This window comes from Notolepis coatsorum (assembly GCF_963971535.1).
Source record: "Notolepis coatsorum genome assembly, chromosome: 6".
In the NCBI taxonomy this organism is placed as follows: Eukaryota; Metazoa; Chordata; class Actinopteri; order Aulopiformes; family Paralepididae; genus Notolepis; species Notolepis coatsorum.
The window spans coordinates 89,505,527-89,530,858 of record NC_140170.1 but is presented as its reverse complement, the minus strand read 5'-3'; the positions used below and the strand labels follow the sequence as shown (position 1 = coordinate 89,530,858).

At 42.3% G+C, this 25,332-nt stretch overlaps 1 protein-coding gene across 1 annotated transcript; it reads left to right on the top strand.

Annotated features, from left to right (window-relative positions):
- Positions 1–39: 39 nt before the first annotated feature.
- On the top strand, positions 40–25,332 carry rab22a (RAB22A, member RAS oncogene family). The gene is made up of 8 exons (XM_084317620.1): positions 40–321; positions 1,022–1,101; positions 1,459–1,540; positions 13,664–13,735; positions 13,937–14,043; positions 17,500–17,609; positions 18,045–19,854; positions 24,652–25,332. Exons 1-7 carry the CDS (start codon positions 286–288, stop codon positions 18,140–18,142), a joined length of 585 nt encoding a protein of 194 aa, XP_084173746.1. The 5' UTR covers positions 40–285; the 3' UTR covers positions 18,143–19,854; positions 24,652–25,332.

Sequence of the window (25,332 nt, the reverse complement as noted above, 5' to 3'; positions counted from 1 at the left end):
TTCAAGATGGAGACGGTGCGATTTGGTTAGCTAGCTAGCTATGTGTACAATATAACCAAAAATATGGCAAATTAGTACCATTTACCCCGATGTGTGAACGCAGATTTGATGGTTTGTTGTTTTACCGGAACCGTGTATGCGGGTTTTTGCTTGTAGTTTCGTCTGATCATAAGGAAGGTTGTTTGTAAACATTGACCACCTGAAGAATCTTCAAGTGTAACAGTGAGAATCGACCAAGTGATCGGAATGTTCACAATCACATCCTGATTTCGAAAAGAGATCGATATGGCACTTAGAGAACTAAAAGTGTGTCTTCTTGGGGTAAGTCGGTATTCATTGATGTCTGTTAGAATGCAGTGTAATTTGCTCCATGTTTATCCCAAGTGCAAGCCCTTACAGTATCTGTATTATCAAATATTGGTTATCAAGGGATGATCATGTCATGCCATTAATGCTCCTCCTTCAACATTTGGAACATTTAATAGCTTGTCACTGGTTTATTATAGCTACACAAGTGGTCGCCTAGTCAGATTGATAGCAAACATTGTTAGACTATAGACTATTGTTTCATGTAATTATTCTCTTCAGTGAATGGATCATTACTCTAAATGAGGACAATGCTTTACATATAGCCTTGATTTTAAACTGCAGAATGTGTGCTCTATTGCTCTTGTTAAGACAGATCTCCAATAGTAGCATCACAATAACCACATATAGCAACCCTTTCCCAGATGAGACAAAGTAAGCAATGCAAATCAGACTTGACTTCCTCAGGATAGCCACACCTGTCCTGTTGAGGCACCGTCCGAGTGCATTTGTCTCTGTTTTGAATGGAGGCAAAGAGAAGTGGGAAGGAAATGGAAGCCATTTTAGAAGTAATTTGTAGGCCCATAGCACAGTAATGTGTCATTTGGTCAACAACATCCAATTGCATTATTTCCAGTGACATCAAAGGATTGGTCTGTTTGGGAACATTGTTGGCATGCGCTGCGCATGCCTCATCTTTGTTTTGTTTCCTCAGGACACCGGGGTTGGAAAGTCGAGTATTGTTTGGAGGTTTGTGGAGGACAGCTTTGACCCAAACATTAACCCAACAATCGGGTACGTTCCTGCAGTCTCTCTCACTCTAGAACCTCTGTGCATTTGTCATTGCTCGTGTTTGCTGTGTTCCATAATCATCTTTTGGGTGTGTTTTTTCTCGATACATCGGAATGTCCTTGTTATTGGCTAAGGATGGACGGACATTACAAGATTATTGAACCAGTTGTACACCAAAAAATCCCACATCAAGTGTTTTCTTGTGTGGCCTTCCCTGACATTTTAATATTTCTGGCATGGGTGCCCTTGACCGGTCCATGGAATCCTGTAGTGTCCACCCAAAGGTTATACAGTAAAATAATGTTACAATAATTTTTTGTGACATGACAAACAGTTTTGATGCTGCTTCTTGTTTTTCAGGGCTTCCTTCATGACGAAAACGGTGCAGTACCAAAACGAGCTGCACAAATTCCTGATCTGGGACACGGCGGGACAGGAGAGGGTTAGTAGTAGTAATAATAATAATAAATCCATTTAGAGATGGTGCCCCAATATGTCTCTTAATTAGCTATAGTGTTCATAGTGTTAAAGAAAGACCAGTTTCTATTGGCTGATACACAATGATCAAAGGTCTGCTCATCCTCATCCCCATCACTTGGCTGGAAAGAATGCAAGGAGGAGACCACACTTGCATACCATTTAAGAAACAGCTCTGTCTTTGGGGGGGAAAGGGGCTAGCCTGTGCAGTAACACATTATTTCTGACAGGGGGCAGTATTTACCTTTGTATAGATGGAACTCTGCCCCCGAGCTGATCCTGTTTTCTAGCACTCCCATTTCAGGAGGCCCCCTTTTCCAAAGGCTGAGTGGCAGGTTACGGTATGATGGATGTGCATTCTCCAGCAGTCAGTGCTGTCTGTTTAGTCTAGTAGGTGACATCAATATGTCGGTCATAATTAAAGTCTCTCTCCCCCTCTCTCTCTCTCTCTATTTCATATGCATGCTTGTGCACTCTCTTTGACACACTACCACACACCATACACATACCCACTTGCGCTGTGTGTGGCTTCAAAGGAGAGCCGTGGGTTATTAACCCCATAGGCATGCATTCTATGCTGCGTACGCCGCCTTTGAACTGTCAAGCGGAGTTGTATGTCAGCAGTCAAAACACAAGTCGAGAGGCCACCTGCTATGTGATCTGATGTTTGTCTGCCACGTTACGAGATGCTAAACGGGACTGAAATACATGCTCCCAGATCACACAGGGATATGAGAAATGTGATTATTTATTTATCTATTACGCATTTAAGCTTGGACGAACTACAACCCCGGGCCCAGAATAGTGGAACTACTTTCTCTTTTGACTCAGCGAGGTCTCATTCATCCTACAATTCACTGCATGAACTATCCACATTAGTTCCCTTTTTTCCCTCTTCCCCTGTGCGTGCCCGTCCCTTTCCTCTTCTTCATATGCGACCTACTGCTGTCACAGTGGTCTATTCCCCGCTGACATCCTCTCCAGAGGGGTGAGATAAAACGCTGCTTGTCTTTTTGTCCGCTTCCCCTCTGGGGCTCAGCCGCACCGCGGCCTTGAAGGGACATAAACGACGCTCCGTTTAAGATAAGACGAGGGGATGAAACCCGAGCTGCCTCTGCCTGTCGCTGCCTGCTGCCACCACCACCACGCGTCCCGCTGTCTGAAAGCCACTGCCACTCTCGCTGAAAGTGCCCTTCTCTTTTTTTCATTCCCTTTCACTCTTTCTCTCACTCTTTCTTTCTTCCTCTGGCTCTCTTCCCTCATTTATCTCTCTCTCTCTCTCTCTCTCTCTCTCTCTCTCTCTCTCTCTCTCTCTCTCTCTCTCTCGCCGTCTCTTGCACACACATTTTGTGTTAATGTTTGTCTTTGTTTCTGCCATTCCCATGTGTGTCTTCCCTCTCTGCTTGCCCTTGTCTCTTCCAGTCTACCAAGTGGCTCGCAGCTGTGAGTGGAAAAGTAGCAACGTTCTGGTGGTGGGCTTGTTTATTTTTTACATGCTAAAGCTCCTGTGGTATTTTGAAGCCTTCCCCTCGCTTGTTTTTTTAAACGTCTTGCGTTGTGGCCTATCAAAACCTGTTGGAATTGCGAGGGCGAGAGGGGCAGAGAGCCATCCAGTGCACATGGGAGACTAGACAACTAGACAAGGGGCAGGAGGAGAACTCTGGGATGGAGTCCACATCTCTCTCGCTCTCTCTCTCTCTCTCTCTTTCTCTCTATCTCTATCTCTCTCTCCCTCCCCGGACCATATTGGACTTCATGGGCACCGGTACATCTCGCGCCCAGCTGTCAGTAGCACTCTACCCGGTCCCAGACCTTTCCCACTGACCATTTCTCTCCACACACAACACACCATCCCCTGGCATATAGAACGGCGCCTTTCACAGAGTGCCAGACCCATGGTTTCAGTAATTAATCAGTGCACGCTGGGCAGCGTTGGAGCTGTTTTTAGGGTCGCTGTGTGGCCAGATGTCTGGTCTGGCCTAGCTGTGTACGCTCCCGGGGCATCCAGGCAGAGAGGGACCACACAAGACTGGCGGGTGACGTAGCTGGGTGATTCTTAGATTTCAGGACTTTCTATGTCTCGTGGGTAAATCGTTAAGATTTTTTTTTTTATTATTGTTTCTGTGTAATGTGTGTTTATTACATTTAAACAGTGTCATTTCACTGTTTATGTGTTGTCCCCAACCCAGAGTTTGAATGTTTGTAATTCTATGGTAATAATAATTTATTATTATTTTGCCTTTTTAACATTTAAAACCAGTTGAATTAATACCATTTCAATCAAATATTTTTCATAAATGTGCTCTTCTTCCCCTTCCAAACATGCCTGTCTCTCAGTGTCACAGTCATTACCATCACAGTGAAATCATGTTTTCTTAATATTAGTTTGCTTGGTTGGCTGTCAAGAAAAAAGACTGTACAAACGTGTAAGAAAAGGTACAATATATACTGCATGGCAAGAGGGTTCACTTATTACACCTCATTTTACCAGACTAGACATGTGCTGTCAGTGACCAACAGCGGGTATATCCCGCAATGGCCTGACATTCCAATCCCCCTTTTGATCACTCTCCTAATCCAAGCCTGAGGAGTAGTTAATGTTTTTAGTTTTATGAGAATAGCACCACCGTGAGGCAAGACGACTCAGAACTTCACAGGCCTCCTTGCTATTGTAAGTCAAACACATTTAGTCAAGTTTGGTGGAAATCGGACAGTGCATTCACAAGTAACGGATCATTTCCTGTTTACTATGCATTTTTCCGTAATTTGTTCGGATCTGGCAGTCATATAGTTTGGTCTATCAATTATCTAAATGACACATTTGAAGATGTTAGATTCCACACAAGAAAGGTCATGGGGGTCACCAAAAGCAATACGCGTATTCCTCTAGGGGTAATGAATGTGCCCAGCACATTTATAAATATTTTAATGGAAGCTATTGGATACACCAAGAAACACTTTGAAAATGGAAGTTTTGGTCCAAGTTCTGTCAGGGTAAATCCATAATATCCCATACAATCCAGACCCTGTTATCTGTGGGGTAAAGTCCAGTGGGACTGGGGCTGCTTAGGGTGCTGCAGCACCCCCACCTGTTGGCAGGGAGTTGTAACTGCATGACGTGGATTGGGCGCAAAGGATCACGGTTGAGGTTGAACACACCAGTAATGGGTAACTTACTAGTTGCGTCTCAAAACATTTCTAAAAAAATAATATTATGATTTCTTTAATGACCCCAAAGCAAAATGGATATACGGTATTTTTCCAAGGCATATAAACAAAGTAATTTAGAAGCTGTACCGGGCTGCACCGGGCAGAAAAGATCATTGATGCCAAGACGAAACATCGAATTTAGCTGCATTAAGGTAAGACAATGGTTAATCTATTATTGGATGCCTTCATTTGAACACTTAATTTGCACTATATATTAAAAGAGTGGGGCTCGCCTCGCATAGCCTAGTGGGTGTGTGTATATTGACAAAAAAGGAAAAAAAATTGCTAGCTGCGCGCGTCATTGCCTCCCCTTCAGCGCACCCGCCGCCTATGCCGTTATTATATCACTTATCTCCGCACCCCCAACTCTGACTGACTTCCCGCGTCCCTGGTAAAGTCGTAATAAGTATTCAATTCATAATTCTCAATTTAAGGCCTTAAAATGTATTAAAAAGTCTTACATTTAATTTGCACAGATATAAAATATTTGGGGGGGTGGGCCAGTCCAGCTGTCGGGAAATTAAATAATTTAAAATATACAGTATGAAATGTTTTTCTATGAAATGTTTTTGTATTCAAGTCGTTGGGAGCCGGTGTGTTTTGGCGGGAGCTTATATGGAACGCACGAGAATTTTAATTGGCACACAAGTACAGCTGCCAGTTCAGTGTGGGTGTCGCTATGTATTGCAAAAATCTTTTTTGCTAGTATGGAAAAATGTCATTACCATCACGTGTCATTAGTATTACATCATAGAATGAGCTGTGGTGGTAAAGACAGCCATTGTGGTCATGACAAATGGCCTTAGATGAAACCCTTGCTCTTTTATTTTTATTCATAATAATTAATCAGAACATGTTGGTGTTATTCATGATTTGTATTTCTATGTACAGTAGCATCCAACATGGCTCCAAGAACATTGGCACAAAAACTCACAGAGACAGAATAAAAAATTATCAGCAGCGCTTTTACCTTGTTTTTAATCTGATTAACTTGATCAAATTAAATTAAATCAAATTAAATTGTGGAGTTGTTGGGGAGGATATTATTTGGCCTGATAGTTGTAAACTGTCTGAAACTGGCCCAAAGGCCTTGACCTCACAGCTCATGATACCTGAATGAAGTGGCGGCTAAGTGGCGCAGTGGGCAAGGCGCTCGCCACTAACGCAGGATATGCTGGGTTCGAGCCCAGCTCTCAGTGTTGCTTCCGGCTTGGCTGGTCGTTCATACTAATACAATTGGCAGTATTAGGGGGTGGGAAAGCCGGTGGGTGGGGATCGGACGTTGTGGACAGCGACTCCTACAGGTCGGTTGGTGCGCCTGTACAGCAGAATCAGGAAGTATCGGGGGCAGCGTGAGCCTCCCACGCGTTACTCCTCGCCACTGAGAGATCGCACTGTACAGGTGAAAAGATGCGACAGCTGCCTCCTCGTGTACCGGAGGGGACACGTGATGCAAGGCTTCGTCCACTTTGCAGCCGACCAGTGGCAGGCATGGTCTAGCAACGTTCGAGACAGGGGAGGGGAGAATAGGATAATACGAAAATTGGGATGGGAGAAAAAGAGAAAATGGGGAGAAAAAGTAGATAAAAAAAAAGATATCTGAATGAAAATGGAACTACAGGAATCTCATTTTTACAGGCATGCCCAATTCTAGTCCCATGTAGATTAGAGGCAAAACCATGACGTTATTTGCATGTAGTATAAAAGGTTATTATTATTATTATTATTATTATTATTATTATTATTATTATTATTATTATTATTATTATTATTATTATTATTATTATTATTATTATTATTATTATTATTATTATTATTATATAGTTGCATATTTCTACATAATGTGTGGTCCCTAAACTGTCTTGGAATTACATGAATTGAGAATGGCTTTAAAGCTGAGACCAGTGAACCCAGTTGTACTCATGTTGTGTGATGATGTGAGTACTCGCAGTATGTGGTGAAATACTGTAATATCTTAAACTTAACATCACTGTATAAAATGACCGTAGAAAGGCCCACACAGCAGCGCCATGAAACCTTACACCCAAGAAACCGGGCCAGTAAGTGTTATTTAATGTCTTGAAGTCTCAGGGTGGTCTTTTAGAGTGAGCTTTATTTCCAGTTATCCAGTGGTCAAAAGCCACACCAAAAAGAAAACATTACCAAAGCCGTGTAAACTAATTGCATCAACACTTAACCTGTTGAAGCAACCTATTACACATAATTGAGTTTAGGAATGGCCATCACACACTTTCCTGCTGAGCCCCTTTACATCCTAAATGTTCATAATTTGAATACACAAGACTCACATTACATATTATTAGATATAAAAGATTGACATACTGTGTTAAGCTCCATCTCAAATTAAAAGGATACCCCCCACACCCACTTCAAAGGGGGAAGTATCAGTGGGTTAAAGTTGCAGACAGTAGGCTATTAAGATATGGCTTTGAACACCAGTGAACATTGTTTTCTTGGCAACAGGTTGCTGATCAATGAGGTTTGAGATAAAAACATATGCTACTGTTTTCTGTGTAAGTTATGGTTGTTGTTTAACAAGTATACCAAAACATTTAGTATTTACCGCTAGATGAAGTTTCAGAATGAAATGAAGGAATACTTTCAATAATCTGACATTGCAATACCAACAAATGTGAAAATAAGAGAACAGTTCTATCAAATTTGAATGTGTAGAATTACAAATGTTGTTTTAAAAAAGCGCCATCCAGCCATTTTATCTTAACACTTTAACTGCCGGAAGACGCTTTTAGGCGTCCTTCCCCGCCATGCTCAAGTTGCCGAAGACGCCGTAACTCGTCTTTGATATCAATATTTCAAAAATCTGTGATCGGATTCATATTTCCCATCCGCTGGCCTAAGACCCACCAAAAAGCCCCACCGAACCCTCCAGCGGTTCAAGAGCGCCATCTGGTGGCCGATCGGCGCAATCGCCCAACAGGAAGCCACTTGGACGATGTGCTATTCACCCACACCACTTCCGGGCACTCGGTACATGTCCCGGGACTCGAGCTCGTCACAACACACAGCGATCCGTTGCCAATAACTCGATAAACAACATGATTTGGACGTATATACCATTATACAACCTGGAAATGGACCGGGTATTCAAACATCCCATAATAGGAAAAATGTATACTCCACGCTCATCGCCCAACGGCGCAGGAAGATACGGTAAGATTCAGCGTTATTTTTCAATGTCTCCTATACTAACTGATCTGATGAACATATGTCCCACATTAGATGAATGGTATAATGTTGCCCACGGAATTATAAACGCCCCCTCACCCATCCGGTCAACATCAGATGACGTGTAGTAACTTCTAGAACCATGTCTAGTTGGAATTTTTTATATCGCGCCGATTGCCATCAAACTGTATTTCATCATCAATATAATGCATTTGGGGCTATAGATCACGTTCTGGAGATGTTTTAAACGCGAGCCCCCCCCCCCCCCCCCCCCCCCCCCAAAAGGTAAAAAAAAAAAAAAAATTATATATATATATATATATATTTTTATACAGTCAACATATTCTTAAATAATAGCGCTGCCCGAGGCTGGGCATGATACAGTCAACATATAGCAAGAGAGAGAGCGAGAGAGCTCCCGTTCTACAGTCAATATACAGTGTACAGAGAGAGAGAGAGAGAGAGAGAGAGAGCACATTGGAAAGAAATTGAAATGCTATTTGGCCCTAAACAGAGAGTACACAGTGGCAGAATACCTGAGCACTGTGTCTGAAGATCCTTGACTAGGTACAGACTCAGCGAGCACAGCCTAGCCATCGAGAAAGGCCGCCATAGGCAGACTGTGTGTGTTAGAAAGAGAGAGAGAGAGAGAGCATGTGTGTTTGTCGTGTGTGTGTGTGTTAGAGAGAGAGCATGTATGAGAGAGATAAGCAAAGATGACCCCCTAAAGGATATTCAACTTTTAATGAAAGAACAAAACAGAAGGAAAAGATAACTTCACAAAGGCAACATGAATATACATAGATCCAAAAGGACAAAGATCAACACTTAAATCCAAAGAGAAGAGGGTCTATACCAGAGAAAACAAAGCAGCAAGGAGCCAATGGCCGACATCAGCTAAATAGGCTAGCCAGGTAGGCTACTGACACCAGGCCACACACAGCTTTGGCCAACGGCCCAACGCTACCCAAGCTACACAAACGACCAAGACAATTCACACAGCACATGTCGTATCTCCAAATGTTGTGAAGTAACATATGTTTTGCCTGGAAAAAAACATCGTTATTAACAAAACATTCGGGAGGGGAAGGAAGGAAGAGTGGGGTAATGTCATGACATTTTCATTCATCTTACCTGCACCAAGGAACGCAGGGCGAAAGGCCGCAACACAGGTCTCCACGTTGACGAAAGGCCTCTCGCTGGCGGCACAAAAAGAAGCTATGGCCGGAGCCTTGTCATGGTGCAGGCCCGACTACATCTTCTGTCAAAGATGATGTCGTAGTCAGAGTGCCAGAACCCCCTGCTATTCTCACGGCTAATGTCAATGGTCGTAGCACAAGCTAACAGCTAACTCTAGGCTAACTGATAGCATCAAGCTAACGTTCCTAGCCGAGCGCAGCCGGCAGCTAACGTCGTAGCTAAACAGCTAACTGGCTAACAGTTAGCTCAACCCGGCTATCGCTAACCATTAGCTAACGCAGAAGCAAGCTATGCGGCTACCACTGAAAAACTGTACAATGTGAGAAAAGCAATACAGGTGCTGACACCAGGCCACACACCGTTAGCTACTAGTACTACAACAGCTAGTCGGCCAGTTTGGCTCCAGAGAGAGAGAGAGAGAGAGAGAGAGAGATATCCACGGCGGGAATAGAATAGAGTTAATAGAATAGGTTAAAAACTCACCAAACGTCCAAGAGGATGGAGACAACCGCGTAGAGTTGACGAAGTTCATCTGCCAAACGACCATCCTCTTCATCTTGGCTGCATGCGCTGTCTCTAGGTTAGCTAACGCTAGTTAGCCTTTAGCTAAGCTAGCTACTAGCCGACATCATCATGGCTATATCCCGACTGCACCATGACAAGGCTCCGGCCATTTGTCCCGCCAGCGAGAGGCCTTTCGTCAACGTTCCTTGGTGACCGACCGACTGATAATGACCGACCTCTTCGTCTTGGCTGGCATAACTAAGCATAACCTCCAAAGCTGCACGTGCGAAATAGTCAAACGCAGCTGACGCACGCCGGCGTACACATGATGTAACCACTCCCTTCGTTGAAACCAATAGTATGTCTGCTGCAGAGCCCCAGAGCTCCAATAGTGAGTATGTCTCCTGCAGAGCCGCAGACCCAGGAACAAGTCAGACACATTCTACAAACGTGTCTAATGTGAAATATATAAGCAAAACTAGATTTTAGGTCTGTGATGAAAAAGGGCCTCGCGGGAAGGGGGGCCTCGCAAAAAATAAAATAAAATTAAAATAAAAAAAATAATAAATAAAAAAATATTTTTTTTTTTTTTTTTTTTTGTGTGAGGCCCCCCTTCCCGCGAGGCCCTGTGCGACCGCACTGCTCGCACACACCCTGAAGCGGCCCTGATTAGACCATACTTTAGTATGAATATGTGAATGAAAAAGTTTAACGTTGCTTCACCCTGAACAATACATATAGGACATTGAATGGGCCCTAATAATGGCAATTTAGCAATAGAATTAAAAAAGTTATAGCCCTGCAAAGAAGGGGAATTTCTCCATAGACAAATAGAGCTGGCAACCTAATGTATATCATGCATTTAGCCTTAAGCAATCAAAGTGTTAATTGTATACCAATTATTAACCATGTGATGTTCATGACATTTTGTTTTGACATCTCCATAAAACTGTTAAATATTTTATAATCCTTAAGGATTATTTTCAGCCAATATTCTCGAGAGAATTACAATGACATTTATATAGATGAATAGTGGTTTTACAACATTTGATTTTTTTAAATTAAGTACCCAGAAAATCCCAAGATCTTAAGAATCAGCCAGCTAGCTCCAGCCGAGTGCTAGCCACTGTGACAGACAGCATTCCCCTCACTGCTTCTGCCAAATATCTGAAGTTGGACTAGGGGCCAGGAACAACTATAATTATGTGGAATGTGTGCTTTGCCGAGGTAACCGTGTCACTCCGAGACGGATAGTTTATTCCCTGTTAGTGTAAAGGAAAATGGAATTGGCAGGATAGGCTGGGTCATTCCAAGTCAACTGTTTTTTGGAATTGGATATGTTACATCCTGCATGCGCAGATGTGCAGTATTATGTGTATCTTGTGTTTTGTGTTTGCTTGTCTGTGTTTTTCCATGTGTCCATCCATCAAGGTATATCCACAGCCGGTAGAGCCAGGAAACAAAAGCCAGAATCCTCAGCAGGGCCATGATGAGCTTGACCTCTAGGTGTTTAGGTGTTGGTGGATTGGACACGCAGGACGTTGCAACACTCAGACTGCCATGGTGTTTCTTTTATAGAGAGATAGATAGATGCTTACACTACTTTCTCTCTCTCTAGCTCTCTCTCTCCCTCCCTCCCACTCTGAACTTTTGGCATTGGGCCTTCAAGGATGATCTCATGAGCTCATTATAGCCTACATGAAATCTATATATTGTTATTGGCCTATTCACTTCATAAACAAGTATGTTAGAGTCCCAAGCCAGAATTCATTTTATTGTAGAACTAAAGGCCTATACGTCGATTTGTGAAGGATCTCTTTGCAGCTTTTTCAAAATACAGGTCCATGTTGTTCAAGATTCAAAATGCATTGAAAAGGTGTTCAGTCATCACATATTGTGCATCCTTGTATCAGGAGCGCAGTATTTCTGAGGCAGTCTGAACCAAATGCAAGCCTAACTCATTCAATCAGTAACTCACTTACTCACTCACTCTCATCCACGGCTGCTCTGCCCCTAGAGGCGACTTGCAGGAATTCTTTTTTTTATTTGTATTTTTATTTTTTTACTTAATTTTTTATTTACATTTTTTATTTACAAACATACAGGTACAAAATACACATAAAAATTCACAATACTATTAAACAGACAGAAACAATTCACTTTTTCTCCTTTCTTTTGACAGAAACAATTCACTTTTTCTCCTTTCTTTTTCTGTTTTTCTCCCATCCCAATTTAGTCGTGCCAATTCCCCCCCCCCCCCCGGCTTGATCGTTGCTTGCATGTGCCCCCCACTGGTCGGTCGTAGGGAGGGTTGAAGAATCTATTGCATGTCCCCTCCGATACATGCGGAGTCAGCCAGCCACTTCTTTTCACCTGCCAGCGCGGACTCTCATTGGCGAGGTGTAACGTGTGGGAGGCTCACACTACCCTCGACATCTCCTGTCCTTGCTGTGCAGGCGCCCTGACCGACCTGTAGGAGTCGCTGTTTACAACGACCAGATTACCACCTATCGACTCCCCTCCCGCTGACTCTGCCAATTGAGTCAGTATGACGGCCGGCCCAAGCCGGAGGCAACGCTGGCAGCCGGATTCGATACCGGTGTCTCGCGCGTTGGTGACGAGCGCTTAGACCGCTGCGCCACCCAGCTGCCCCACTTGCAGGAATTCTTGTGATAAATATATATCGTAAACAGTGCAACAGTAACAATCTTCCAGGAACCCCATTTTCTTCTGACACCAGTTTGTTTGTTCAGTTATGAAAATACACTAGATGTGTTTTTAATGTTTATTTTCTTAATTTCTGAGGTTCAAATTCCCCTTCAGAAACGACCCAGCGTACTCATACACAGTCAGGAGTTCCAAAAGGAGTGTCATGGCGCTCTCAACATGACAAGATAATTGGCCAACTTGGATGCTGCTTCAGATTATTCCATCTGTACCTAAGCCTAGCTTTACAGTAACCTGTTGTATTCTTAAAATCTCACTTCACCACAGATTTCATCCTATTGAATTTGTAGATGACATACATTTCGTTTTCAATTTCCTAATTTCATCGAAGGCAGGTCTCACTGAGCGTTGGAAAGTTTTTTTTAAAGAAGAAGAAAAAAGATCTGGCCTACATCAGACCCCCCCCCCCCCCCCCCCCCTCCAACTATGGATTTGGAAATTATGTACAGATTGTTTTGATTACACAAGGCTTTCTGATGTATTGGGTTAAGACCGAATGTATAGTACTCCATAAATATCAAAACACTAACTGCTTTTGACACATTGTGCTCATCTTTCCCCTGATGGCTGCCACATGTGTGAGTTTCTCGCTGGAAAGGCTTGCCATACTTCCATTTAAATGAAGCCACTTGGCTTATAAACTCGGAACACAGGGCCTTTCGATTTCTTAAAATGGGAGTGTGGATTATTTTTTTTCTTACTTTCATCCTCCTTTTTAAGTTTATGTTACATATTATTTGGTCTAGTGAAATGAAGTCACAGAGCGTTGGCCTGTGTTGTTCCCGCCTGCCTGGATACTGCTAGCGAGTATGAAATCTGCATGTGATATCTTATAGCAGTGCAGTTTTAGTCTAATGCTGTTTTGATAACTTTTGTTTTCCCATGGATGTTCCAAGTACAAACATTCGGGAGAAAGATCTAGATAAATAATCTTCAAAGCGAAGCCAAGAATTGTCATATAGATGGTCTTTTGAAGTATATTAACTTCTAAATTCTTGGCCTATACTCTTGTTATTAATCATGATGTGCATTTCCACATAGACCAAAGCTATATACAGACCTGCATCCTAACCTCGGTATATCAGAGGAAGTGGTTTAACCAGAGATAAGAGCTCAGTAGGAGTCAGACGGCCGAGCCCCCTCTCTGTTCAGTGGACAGACCCCCTTCCTTTGAACAGTGACTAAAGGACATTACTCACCATTGTGTATCTCATCCTCAATCTCCCTTGTCTTCCCATAGTTCCGTGCTCTGGCGCCGATGTACTACAGAGGTTCTGCGGCGGCCATCATTGTTTATGACATCACGAAGGAGGTAAGGTCCTGATCCTGTCCTTTTGTTTTCCTTGTTAGCTCACCTGGCAAAAGAAGATCAAGTACTCGGCACGATATAGTTCCACTGTTCCTCCCCGTTTGTTTTATTTCCCATCAAGCCAGTGGATAATAACAAACACACATAGGGAATGTTTTCATTTTGGTCGCTTATTGATTCATTCACGTTTCCCTGTGTCACCAGGACTCCTTCCAGACGCTGAAGAACTGGGTGAAGGAGCTGCGTCAGCATGGCCCTCCCAACATAGTGGTGGCCATCGCTGGCAACAAGTGTGACCTGTCTGACGCCAGGTGAAGCCCTGTTTGCCACCATTAGAGATTATCTATATGACCGCTTAGGAAATACCTTCTCAAATAGTTAAAGGTGCTGTAAGTGGTGTTTGTTTTGGTAAGATAAGTGTTAACCTCATAGCGTGCACTGGCACGTATACATGCCGCTTTGCCCTTGCGCGAAAGTCACGGCACTTTGCGAGCGTCTAGCAGCTCGGTATGCATTCTTCGCCGGACATATAAATTACCGCTGGAAAGATCTATTTGTTGCCGTTCGAACGCCATCTCACTCGACCAAATCCGTGCCTCGGTTCTCGAGTTACATGACGATATGTCAGGCGAGCGTCTTTTTATGCGGCACGTATCAGATGACCACCCCGGACTCACGATGCTCCAGAACTGCCAATCATCCGCTGATGGCGAAAATGATCGGTCAGCGTTGTAGCCAATGAGTAGTCCTTTCCTATGATACCCCACGTGGTGGGGGTGCGAATAAGGGATCTAGGTGAAAGTTGACGAGCGAAAACCAGAAGTGAATCACACTTCAGAATGAACGGCCGTGGATGAGGAAATGGATTTTGGAGAGCTTTTTTTTGTTGCACGGTTTACCCGGATCTCTAAAATTATAAAATAAAACTATAAAATAAGATTTTTATAAAACTTGGACCTGTACTACATAAGACTTCAGGCTATGGATGTGCGGTGTTTTCCAGCTTATACCCATTTTTTTTAATATATTTTCTTTTTGATATTGCAACCACTACAGAAAAATGTGAGTATACAAGTTCAAGTTCAACTCAAGTTCAGACTTCTGTTACTCTATTTCATTAGTAGTAAAGTGATTTTCCTTTTTTACATTAGTGACTTCAGAATGTTATCTTTCAAAAGAGACCAGGCTCATGCATGTGCTATAAGTATAAAGCTAAGCTTTGCAAAAAAAGTATGCAGTCCTCAAGTTCAAGTAAAAAAAAATTGCCACTTTTCTCCCCGCCTGTTAAGAGGTTAAATAGCTCTACATTCCGACAACATCACTGATATAGAGTGTTTGGTCAGTAACATGGGTCTCCCAGTCTTTCCACTGCAGTAAACACAAAATACCCTTTCTAGTATCCCTTCCCACTTTATCCAATCAAGAGAGAGAACCCTAGATTATTTTTAAACTTATTTCAAGAAATAAGATAAGATAAGATAAGATAAGATATTCCTTTATTGATCCCCTTGGGGAAATTCAGGCATCATAGCACCATGGGGGGGGGGGAGGGGGGGAGGGGTACAGGTAGTAAAACAACACAGTATACAGGTAGTAAAAGACAACACAGGCAGTGTAAACAATTTGATCAATATGGTCAATATAATTTACTATCTGACTAGCTGAGGAATATTCACATTATTCACAGTGTCTATAATGTCTATAATCTTGCCAAGCCTGATTTCCTTACTGCACTGGTAGGTTATTTTACTTGCTTCAAGGACACATTTGCATACAACTAGTTTTCATTTCTTATTTTTGCCAGACCATTTTGTCAGTTCTCTCTCCTGATTGGAAAAAGTGGGAATGAGATACCAGAACATTTATTTTGTGTGAGTGGAGGGACTAGGAGACCCATGTTACTGAAAAAACTATTATCAGTGATGGCTGTTGGAGTGTATAATTATTATTATAACATGTAGACCACTTAATTTAACAAACAAAAATTCAATTTTTCTTTTTACTTTAAAGTAACTTTAAATCGCATCAAAATTAGGGTTGGGCATCGTTTGGATTTGAACGCTTCCGATTCCGATTCTCCATTTCGATTCCTGTTCTAAACGATTCTAGATTCCGATTCTTTGAGGTGCAGGTCAAAACAGGTCACAGCTTATTTCGCAGGAGATTTTCTTTTCTTTTTCTTTTTGAAAAATCTTTTATTTTCTTCATACTATTCACATGGTCAGTTGACTTGATACAGTTTAATTTGGTTGCTGTACTGTAACTAGGGTATTAATTAACAAAGTAAATTTTTTATTTTATTTTTTACTTCCAGAACCGGAACTTAGGAACCGGTTCCTATTAGAACCGGTTCTCGGTGCCCAACCCTAATCAAAATAGACCTAATAGAATATTGAATACTTCTCTGGAATTGGAGGGCCAAAGATAATGTTGTGGAGGGCTGAATTTGGCTATAGTATATCAAGAGGAGGTTCTATTTGGTTCCCCCGGTTCTATTTGCTTTGTTACATTATCCAAATGAGTGGTGTTGTTTAACTTGTTTGATTTGACACGTGACCCCCATCGAAGTGTGATTGAAAAATATCGACAAGCAATGCAATCATGTTCCTTCACATCCAGTTTAGATTAGACGACAGGGCTTCAAATCCTCGAAACAGGCTACACTGAAACAGATGGAATACTGGAGAGTCTGTTCTGCTTGGAAAGCATCGCCCCCCCCCTCCCCCCCCCACAGCATTAGCATACTATTTGATTCCCAGCTTAGAAATCCCACTGAAATTGAGGCAGAGTCGAGTTAGATTCTGCTTTGCATGGAGGGGGCCAGGGCCTGAATGCTGATTAATAGTCTGTATGATTTGGATAGACGTGTTATGGAATATCAGCTGACGTTCACTCACCTTCCTCCGGCTTCGCGGTGCAGCGTGATGATCGCCGAGGGGATTGGATGGCGGTTGTACCGGAGGAGGGATGCCATGGTTATTCACAGTAGACTATAAACAATAGAAGCAGCCTTGGAAAGTCTCATTACCATCGTCTTCTTCTCCTCTTTCTATCTCGGGACAATTGAAGTTGAACCCTTTGCACTGAAGAACCATGGGGGATGTTGGACAGCCCACGTATTTGCAGTTGTCGAGTCAATCCAAATCACTTGGGGGGAATGTGATGTATCACAAGAAAGTACCTCTACCATTTTTTTAACTATGAACAAACACAACACTCTTGACTTACTATCTTTTTTTTTTTACAAGACAAACACAATACAGTAATAATAATAATAACAAGACCTCACAGTACCACAATAATAACTACAATAAAAAAAGAATGCCCACCGGACCCTCCAGGACCAACACCCCGACCCTGCTCCGCAGCAAGATTGTGGCCTTTACTTTCTCGGCCGCTGAGACACAAAGTTCAATGCCGGCCTGTCCAACCCCAATCATCCGTGCAGTAGAGATTTCTATATAAACGATATCCAACAGTGTCAGAGACCAATTAATCACCAATTAATCTTGACCTACAAAAAAATAAAAAATTATTTAAACATTGCTCCTCTGGAATCTTAAAAGCGAGAGTTATACGGTTCCTCGTCTGAGGCGCTCAGATCGTAGGGATTCTTTCGGTAGTGGTTGGCCCCTATCCACAAAATGGAGAACCCCCCCTCCTCAATTGCAGCTGTAGAAATATGTTTGATAGTTATGTCATCCGTGAAACTGGAATGTTTTCCATACGGTACTATTATAATGTTGACACCTCTCCGGTATCCTCAGGGAAGTCACGGAGAAGGACGCCAAAGACTATGCGGATTCCATACATGCCATCTTTGTGGAAACGAGTGCCAAGAATGCGATTAACATCAACGAGGTCTTCATAGAGATAAGTGAGTGTCTTATGTTTATCGGCCTGCGTTTGGTGTTTGTGCTACATCCCCAGATCCCCATTAAATGACGTAACACACTGTGGTAAGTTCATTGCTATTGGAGTGAAATGCCTTTGTATCTCTTCCATTTACATTTACATTTAGTAATTTAGCTTACAAGTTCTGTACAACAAGTCAGCAGGAAGGGTACAACTCTGGCAGCTACGGGTAAGTGATATTGTTCGTCAAGCAGTGTCTACACTCTGAGTGCATAGTAGTATAGACATATTAGCATAGTAGGTAGTAGTGTAGTCATAGTAGATTACTTAGTCTTCCTCTACATTTGAAAAGTGGCTTCATGGTGTCATGCACTCAACTATTATTGTACGCTGAAAATGTCCTTCTCCTCAGTGTATTTACTAGAGAAAATGTGTGCGTGTGTATTTGTCCACCCAGGCCAGCGTATTCCCATTCTAGATGCAGCGGGCGGAGCGGCGGGGAAGAGTTTCAAATTGCGGCGGCAGGCCACAGAATCCCGCAGGACCTGCTGCTGATGATGCCAGTGATGTCCAGCCCTGACCCCTGACAGCCGACCCTAGTATTATCCCTGGACCGCTTCAGCTCACAGCACGGCACAGACCCTCCAACCCGTCCCGTCCGCCCCAAACCGCACCGCACCGTACCGTACACACGCTTTCCTCACTGAGACCTGGCTAGAGCAGCCTGAAGGCCACGGCACGTAGCACAGTCTGTTCCCCACTGAGAAGAGTTGCCAAAATAGGGGGATGAAAAGGAAGAGATAAGAAAAACAATCGAGGAAATCACGGTCATGCGTTAATCCATAATTCGTTGCAAAATATCCGGTAATCACAAAAAGTCTCTTTTTTGGCACATTCACAGGAGTTTGGCTTGAAGGTAATGATGGGGCATTATCTGGATTCAAATGCTCATATTTTGTTAATGCGTCGTGTATATTCGCATTTGCGTGCGTGCGCGTGTGCGCGTGTGTGTGTGAAATTGCCATGAGGAATCATTGAGTCCTACGCTCCATTTCCAAACTGCTGCACTACACAGTATATCACGAAGCACAGAGTGCCCGTTCCCTTGAAGGCTCAGAAATGCTTGATGGTGTGGTCATCAATTTCCGCTCTGTGTATCCAGCCTTGGTTTGCCTGTGGTGCCACTTTGAGATCGACTGACGCAGTCCCTCCTAGATTGACAAAAGTCAATCCTAAAAGGCATTTGACTCCTTTTCAGGTCCTCCTTTGTACCTACATGTATTCTACCCCAAAAAAATTGGTTAAATATAGGTTAAAATATTGCTAAATTATATATATATATATCACTTAAGTTATGCCTTGTTTCTTTAATGGGCGATGAACTCTTTTCCACCTTACGGAATGACCGATTATTTTCCTCCATTTCTTTTAGAATTCACCACATTATTCTCTGATCGTAACCAGCCTCTCGCCCCACTGTTTGCACTCTGGAAGGATAATGGGCTTGATAACGGTGAAGGATAATTTAATTTCCATCCGACTGGTACTGAGAACAGTCACAGGCACACACACTCCTCCTGCATAGTCTCATCCCTACGGTGGGGAAAGCTCCACTAACAGCCACTCTGTGCGCTAGCTGGGGCTCGCCTGCGTTACGCCGTGAAGACGAGCGTTCCTGCGTGATAACTTTTCCGACCGCTCACATGTTCTCTACCTTTCCCCTTTTTATGATTTGCCCAAAATAATCAAATAACTCTGCCAGTTGTTTTATAGTATTAATTGGGCTTTAGGCTTTCTGTAATGTCGTATTAACTGTTTGTGTAAGTTTGGCGCGACTTGTCGGTCCTCGATCCCTCGCTGTTATTTTACAACAGTTTTACAGGAGAGGCTGATTTTGTGAGGCCCTGCCAAAGTCTTTAATTGTCCCATAAACAGTTTTCATCTTTTTCTCATTCGTACACAGAGTAAGCACTGGCTTGCACATCCAGCATAGTTTTACTGCTTGGCCTGTGATGAAAAGAACAATTCTTTTTGGAAGTAAAACCTTTTCGGGAGGAACTTGAAACTTGACTCAGTTTGCCTGGGGTTTTAACCTCCCTCTAGGAAAAAGGGTTTTGTGCAGAAAACGGGACATGTCGTTGCACTGACATGCTGACCCTCTAACGAACCGCCGTCTCCTCTCTGCTGGGAGTTCTGTGCTCCGCTCTGGGAACCTGTCCCTCTTCTTTGCTTCCTCTCGCTCCGCCACCACTCTGCTTCCTTGTGATGTAAGCAACTAGGCTGAACTTGCATTGTGTTCAAGACATAAAAAGAGACATTGATCATTTAAGGAGTCCTATTATCAGTATACACACAACTACTGTACTGTGAGATATATATGTAACGGATGGTACTGTGAGGCGCAGTCACGATGGACTTCAGATGTTGTGAAGTGACTGTGGCGAGTAGCGCTGGGTTAAACGCACTCTCACCCTTAAAAGACACATAGACACGTTACAAAGCAGTGAGTTCACTTCTTGGTATAACGGTCTGTGCTGTTGCCCGCGGTGTGGGAGACCACGGGTTCGAAACTCCCTCAGGGCATCGAAGTTTAAGGTGACGATGTCACAACCGTTACATATACAGTGGGGAGAACAAGTATTTGATACACTGCCTATTTTGCAGGTTTGCCCACTTACAAAGCATGTCTGTAATGTTATCATAGGTACACTTCATTGTGAGAGATGGAATCTAAAACAAAAATCCAGAACATCTCATTGTATAATTTTTTAGTAATTCATTTGCATTTCATTGCATGAAATAAGTATTTGATACATCAGAAAAACAGAACTTAATATTTGGTAAAGAAACCTTTGTTTGCAATTACAGAGATCAGACGTTTCCTGTAGTTCTTGACCAGGTTTGCACACTGCAGCAGGGATTCTGTCCCACTCCTCCATACAGATCTTCTCCAGAGCCTTCAGGTTTCGGGGCTGTCATTGGGCAACACAGACTTTCAGCTCCCTTCAAAGATTTTCTATTGGGTTCAGGTCTGGAGACTGGCTAGGCCACTCCAGGGCCCTCATTCATCAACGTGTTCTACGCACAGATTTGTGCTTACCCTGTGCGTACGATCATTTCTAAGCAAATAGTGGGATTCATCAATTTCAACTTGAACTTGACTTCGTGCTTATATTTACGCACAGCTCGGACCATGCGTACCTGGCGCCCAGTGGTAGAATATATTATTACAACAAGGAAATGAGCTTCTGTGCATAATAACACTGGATGTTCTGTATGAACCGTAATTCATTATAGTTCATTGTAAAATAGCAACAGTAGTGTAATTATGGTCAAAACCCTATAAATAGCATTTGGAATAATAGATCTTTCTCTCAGAATGAATGCAGCATGGTTTATATAGCGTTATCGGAATATACGGGGTGTAGGCTACTGACTGACTGCGCTCCGCGTAGCTTGATTGATTGATTGATTGAAAAGTTTATTAACAGATTGCAGAATGGGTACAGTACAGTACAGCTCAGTACATACAATTGTTAAGGGGATGCAGACCAGAGAAAGACTTTCGTCTTGTTTACATCAGGGTCCCCCATTTTCAATTCATCATAAATCATAAAGCTCAACTCGTTATTATTTTGCGCACAGACCGCCGAAACACGGGAACGTTTTGATTATATTTAAAAGGCTTTACATTAAACGAAACAAGTGGAATTTCGAAGCTGTAAGCAGAATACAAGTCATATGAATATAGTGTTCTTCCCCCTTTTTACTGTATAAGAAAGAATAGAAAACGCATTGCAATGACACCAGATAGTGGACAGACTATGTATACGATGGGATTCAAGTTCGCGTTCTGTACCGGTACCACCCATTGTGACAACAGCCTTGTGAGTCCCGCACACAAACATGATGGAATTCAAGTTCATGTATTGAAAGGCAGGCTACATCATACATGCAGTGAGATTCATTGTTCTTGTATATGCTCTCGTATTATTGTTTATATAGGCTACCCAATACTGACATCAAAATAGATTGTAGTATGCCTCTAGAAATCATATGCAGCAGGTAGAAAATTGACGGGAGATCCATCGCGATTTGGAATAAAATTGAGGAGAACTTTAATCCCTGGGTATTAATCAAACAACACGGGAAAAGGCAGTCATATTCCAGCGCGGTCTTTATTAGCCGACAACAAAATAGATGCCTCTAAAAATCATATAGCCAATCGAACACAACTAATAAAGGCATTCATATTACAGCACGGTTATAATGACACACAACCAACGCCAAACAGTGGTCAACGAACGGTCTTTATTAGTATTTTGAGCTGTCCAGGCAGAATTGCAGCAATGGTCTTAGGGAGCCGTTGATATCTGACATCACCGTTTACAAGTCCGCCTTTTATTTATCCCATAATACGCGATAGTGTCTTCTTGGTTCGACAGCAGTGAACAATCTCCGTGGAGTTTCTCAGAGTTCTGCTCGGGTCAGTCCATTATTTCACATCCCATGGGGGGTGTTTCCTCACTTTCATGACCATATATGGATAATCATGCACGAGCATTGACGGTAGAACAAAGTGGTATTCATCAACACGGAGGAGCATAGAGCCTGCGTACGCACGTGTGATGAATCCCGACTTCCCTGTGCGTACACTGGTTCTACATTCCGTGCTTACGTGTGGAAATAGAACATGTTCTACGCACACATTGATGAATGAGGGCCCAGGACCTTGAGATGCTTCTTACAGAGCCACTCCTTAGTTGCCCTGGCTGTGTGTTTTGCTCTTATTGAGGGAAGGAGGTTGTTAGCCAAGATCTCGCGATACATGGCCCCATCCATCCGACCCCCCACATTTCATTGTATACTTGTATGCCGTGACAAATAAAACTCTTGACTTGACTTGAATACGGTGCATTCGTCCTGTCCCCTTTGCAGAAAAGCCTCCCCAAATGATTATGTTTCCACCTCCATGCTTCACGGTTGGGATGGTGTTCTTGGGGTTGTACTCATCCTTCTTCTTCCTCCAAACACGGCGAGTGTAGTTTATACCAAAAAGCTCTATTTTGGTCTCATCAGACCACATGACCTTCTCCCATTCCTCTGGATCATCCAGATGGTCATTGGCAAACCTCAGACGGGCCTGGACATGCGTTGGCTTTAGCAGGGGGACCTTACGGGCGCTGCAGGATTTGAATCCATGGCGGCGTAGTGTGTTACTAATGGTTTTCTTTGAGACTGTGGTCCCAGCTCTCTTCAGGTCATTGACCAGGTCCTGCTGTGTAGTTCTGATCTCCCTCACCTTTCTCATGATCATCGATGCCCCACGAGATGAGATCTTGCATGGAGGCCCAGACCGAGGGAGATTGACCGTCATCTTAAACTTCTTCCATTTTCTAATAATTGCGCCAACAGTTGTTGCCTTCTCACCAAGCTGCTTGCCTATTGTCCTGTAGCCCATCCCAGCCTTGTGCAGGTCTACAATTTTGTCCCTGATGTCCTTAGTGCAGTTAATACAGGTAATGAGTGGAGAATAGGAGGGCTTCTTAAAGAAAAACTAACAGGTCTGTGACAGCCGGAATTCTTACTGGTTGGTAGGTGATCAAATACTTATTTCATGCAATAGAATTCTAATTAATTACTTAAGAATCATACAATGTGCTTTTCTGGATTTTTGTTTTAGATTCCATCTCCACACAGTGAAGTGTACCTATGATTACAGACCTCTACATGCTTTGTAAGTGGGGAAACCTGGAAAATTGGCAGTGTATCAAATACTTGTTCTCCACACTCTATATACTGTACAGTACCAGTCAAATGTTTGGACACACTTTCTCATTCAGTTCAATGAGAAAGTGTGTCCAAACCGTTGACTGGTACTGTATATATATATTATTATTATTATTATTATTATATATAAATATATATATATCACAGTACAGTAGTTTGGCCATACTTATATACTGTATATATATATATATATATATATATATATACACACTTTCTCATTCAGTTCAATGACTGATATGACTGGTACTGTATATATCACAGTACAGTAGTTTGGCCTTACATTCATTGGTAAAAGACAAAAATGCTTGAATATACTGTTATATATAAAGAATATTATTTTATGTTGTGGTCAAATGTAATCTACAGTTTGCCTAGTTTTTCTATCCCTTGAGCCCTTTTTTTGCCCCAATGCCTCTATTCAGATTTACCAAAACATTTAGTTATTGGTTACACGGACTGGGTCTGTGTGGTCTTAAATATGAATTGTGTACTTTCTTTTTAATCTAATAATGTTTTATTTGTCTTTATGCAATTTATTGGTAGTAGTTGTTATTGGCGAGTCATTATAATGCTGCCTATTTCTTCAGGAGTTTTTCGTTACAGAGTGCAATAATTGTCATTATGACAAGTGTATGTAAAATGTGACCTATAGTACAGTATACAATGGTGACTCAATTCCCAGAAATAATTTACGAGTGTAATATGTTAGAGCGATGGTACTTTAATATTATATGGACAGTCCTATAGTGACCTTAATGATGTTAACAATTGATGAAGTCAGTCGTGTGACATGGTAAACTGACCCCCTTGAATGCCGGAGTGCAATCCAGACCATAACCTTAAAGGTAGAATCTGTAATGTTGTCAAACAGTGACCTCTGGGAGAAAGAGCGCAGATTGGTATTGCACTTTGTTTACAGTTTGTGTGTTTTGATGTGTGTGAGTTGGAGTTGAGTGGGGATTGATTGTGTTATTGCTGACCACACCTCAGGCTCTGTCAAGACGAGAGAAATTGCCTAGAGGTTGCTGTTTGACAGCATTACAGATTCTACCTTTAAATCAAAGGATATGATTTTGATTCAGACTGCTGTCTTTGTCATACGCCACTCTACACTTTTACGCAATCGTTTTGACAGTGCATTATGTTGGAAAGGGAAAAGAAAGGGGGAAAACTGAACTCTGATACTTAAAACGGCACTTTGAAAAACTATTTGTATTAAGTTGACCCTTGACATAACATTCACTTTCTTTTCTTTTTTTATTCTTTTTTTACAGACAAGTGTAGAGGTAACATTTCATCCAAGTGGGCAGCTTTCCTTGACATCACTTGCTGAAGCATTCTTAATTATGTCAAAAGTGCTTTTTCTCCCTGCCTGTTATTTTAGATCTAGGTTTTCTCAGTTCTTATTCCCATGCATAACGTGGTGCCAAATCATCTGTGAAATGCCAATGTCATTTTACCACACCGTAGATCATAAATATTTTTTTTTTACTGTGGATGTACAATGTGTAATTTAATGATTTGAAATGACATATTACACAATATATTTCAAGTGTCTCAAAGTTGCTGATGACTGGTTTGTGACTAGATATACATGAGGTATTACATAGACGTTACCTGCCAGTTTTGCATGAATACCGTGGGGGGGAAAATACCAACAGTCTTGGGCTGGCCCCAGGAATGTGACAAAGCTAAGTATGTTTTTTTTCTTCAGTGTAGATACCATCAAATTGCATACGAGTCAATTACCTATTAGCTCTCAGATGACAAATGTGAGTATATTTTAATGTAGTCAAATGTAGGACCGCCATTGTACATAATGTTCAGTAAATCCATCTGCAATGTAGTTGCCATATTTAGCTTTTTATTACCTTTCATATTGATTGTAAACTAAAACGCCTGAAACTTGTTGGCAGTGTGTTTCTGAATGTCTAAAAAGGGAATTGTCAAACTGT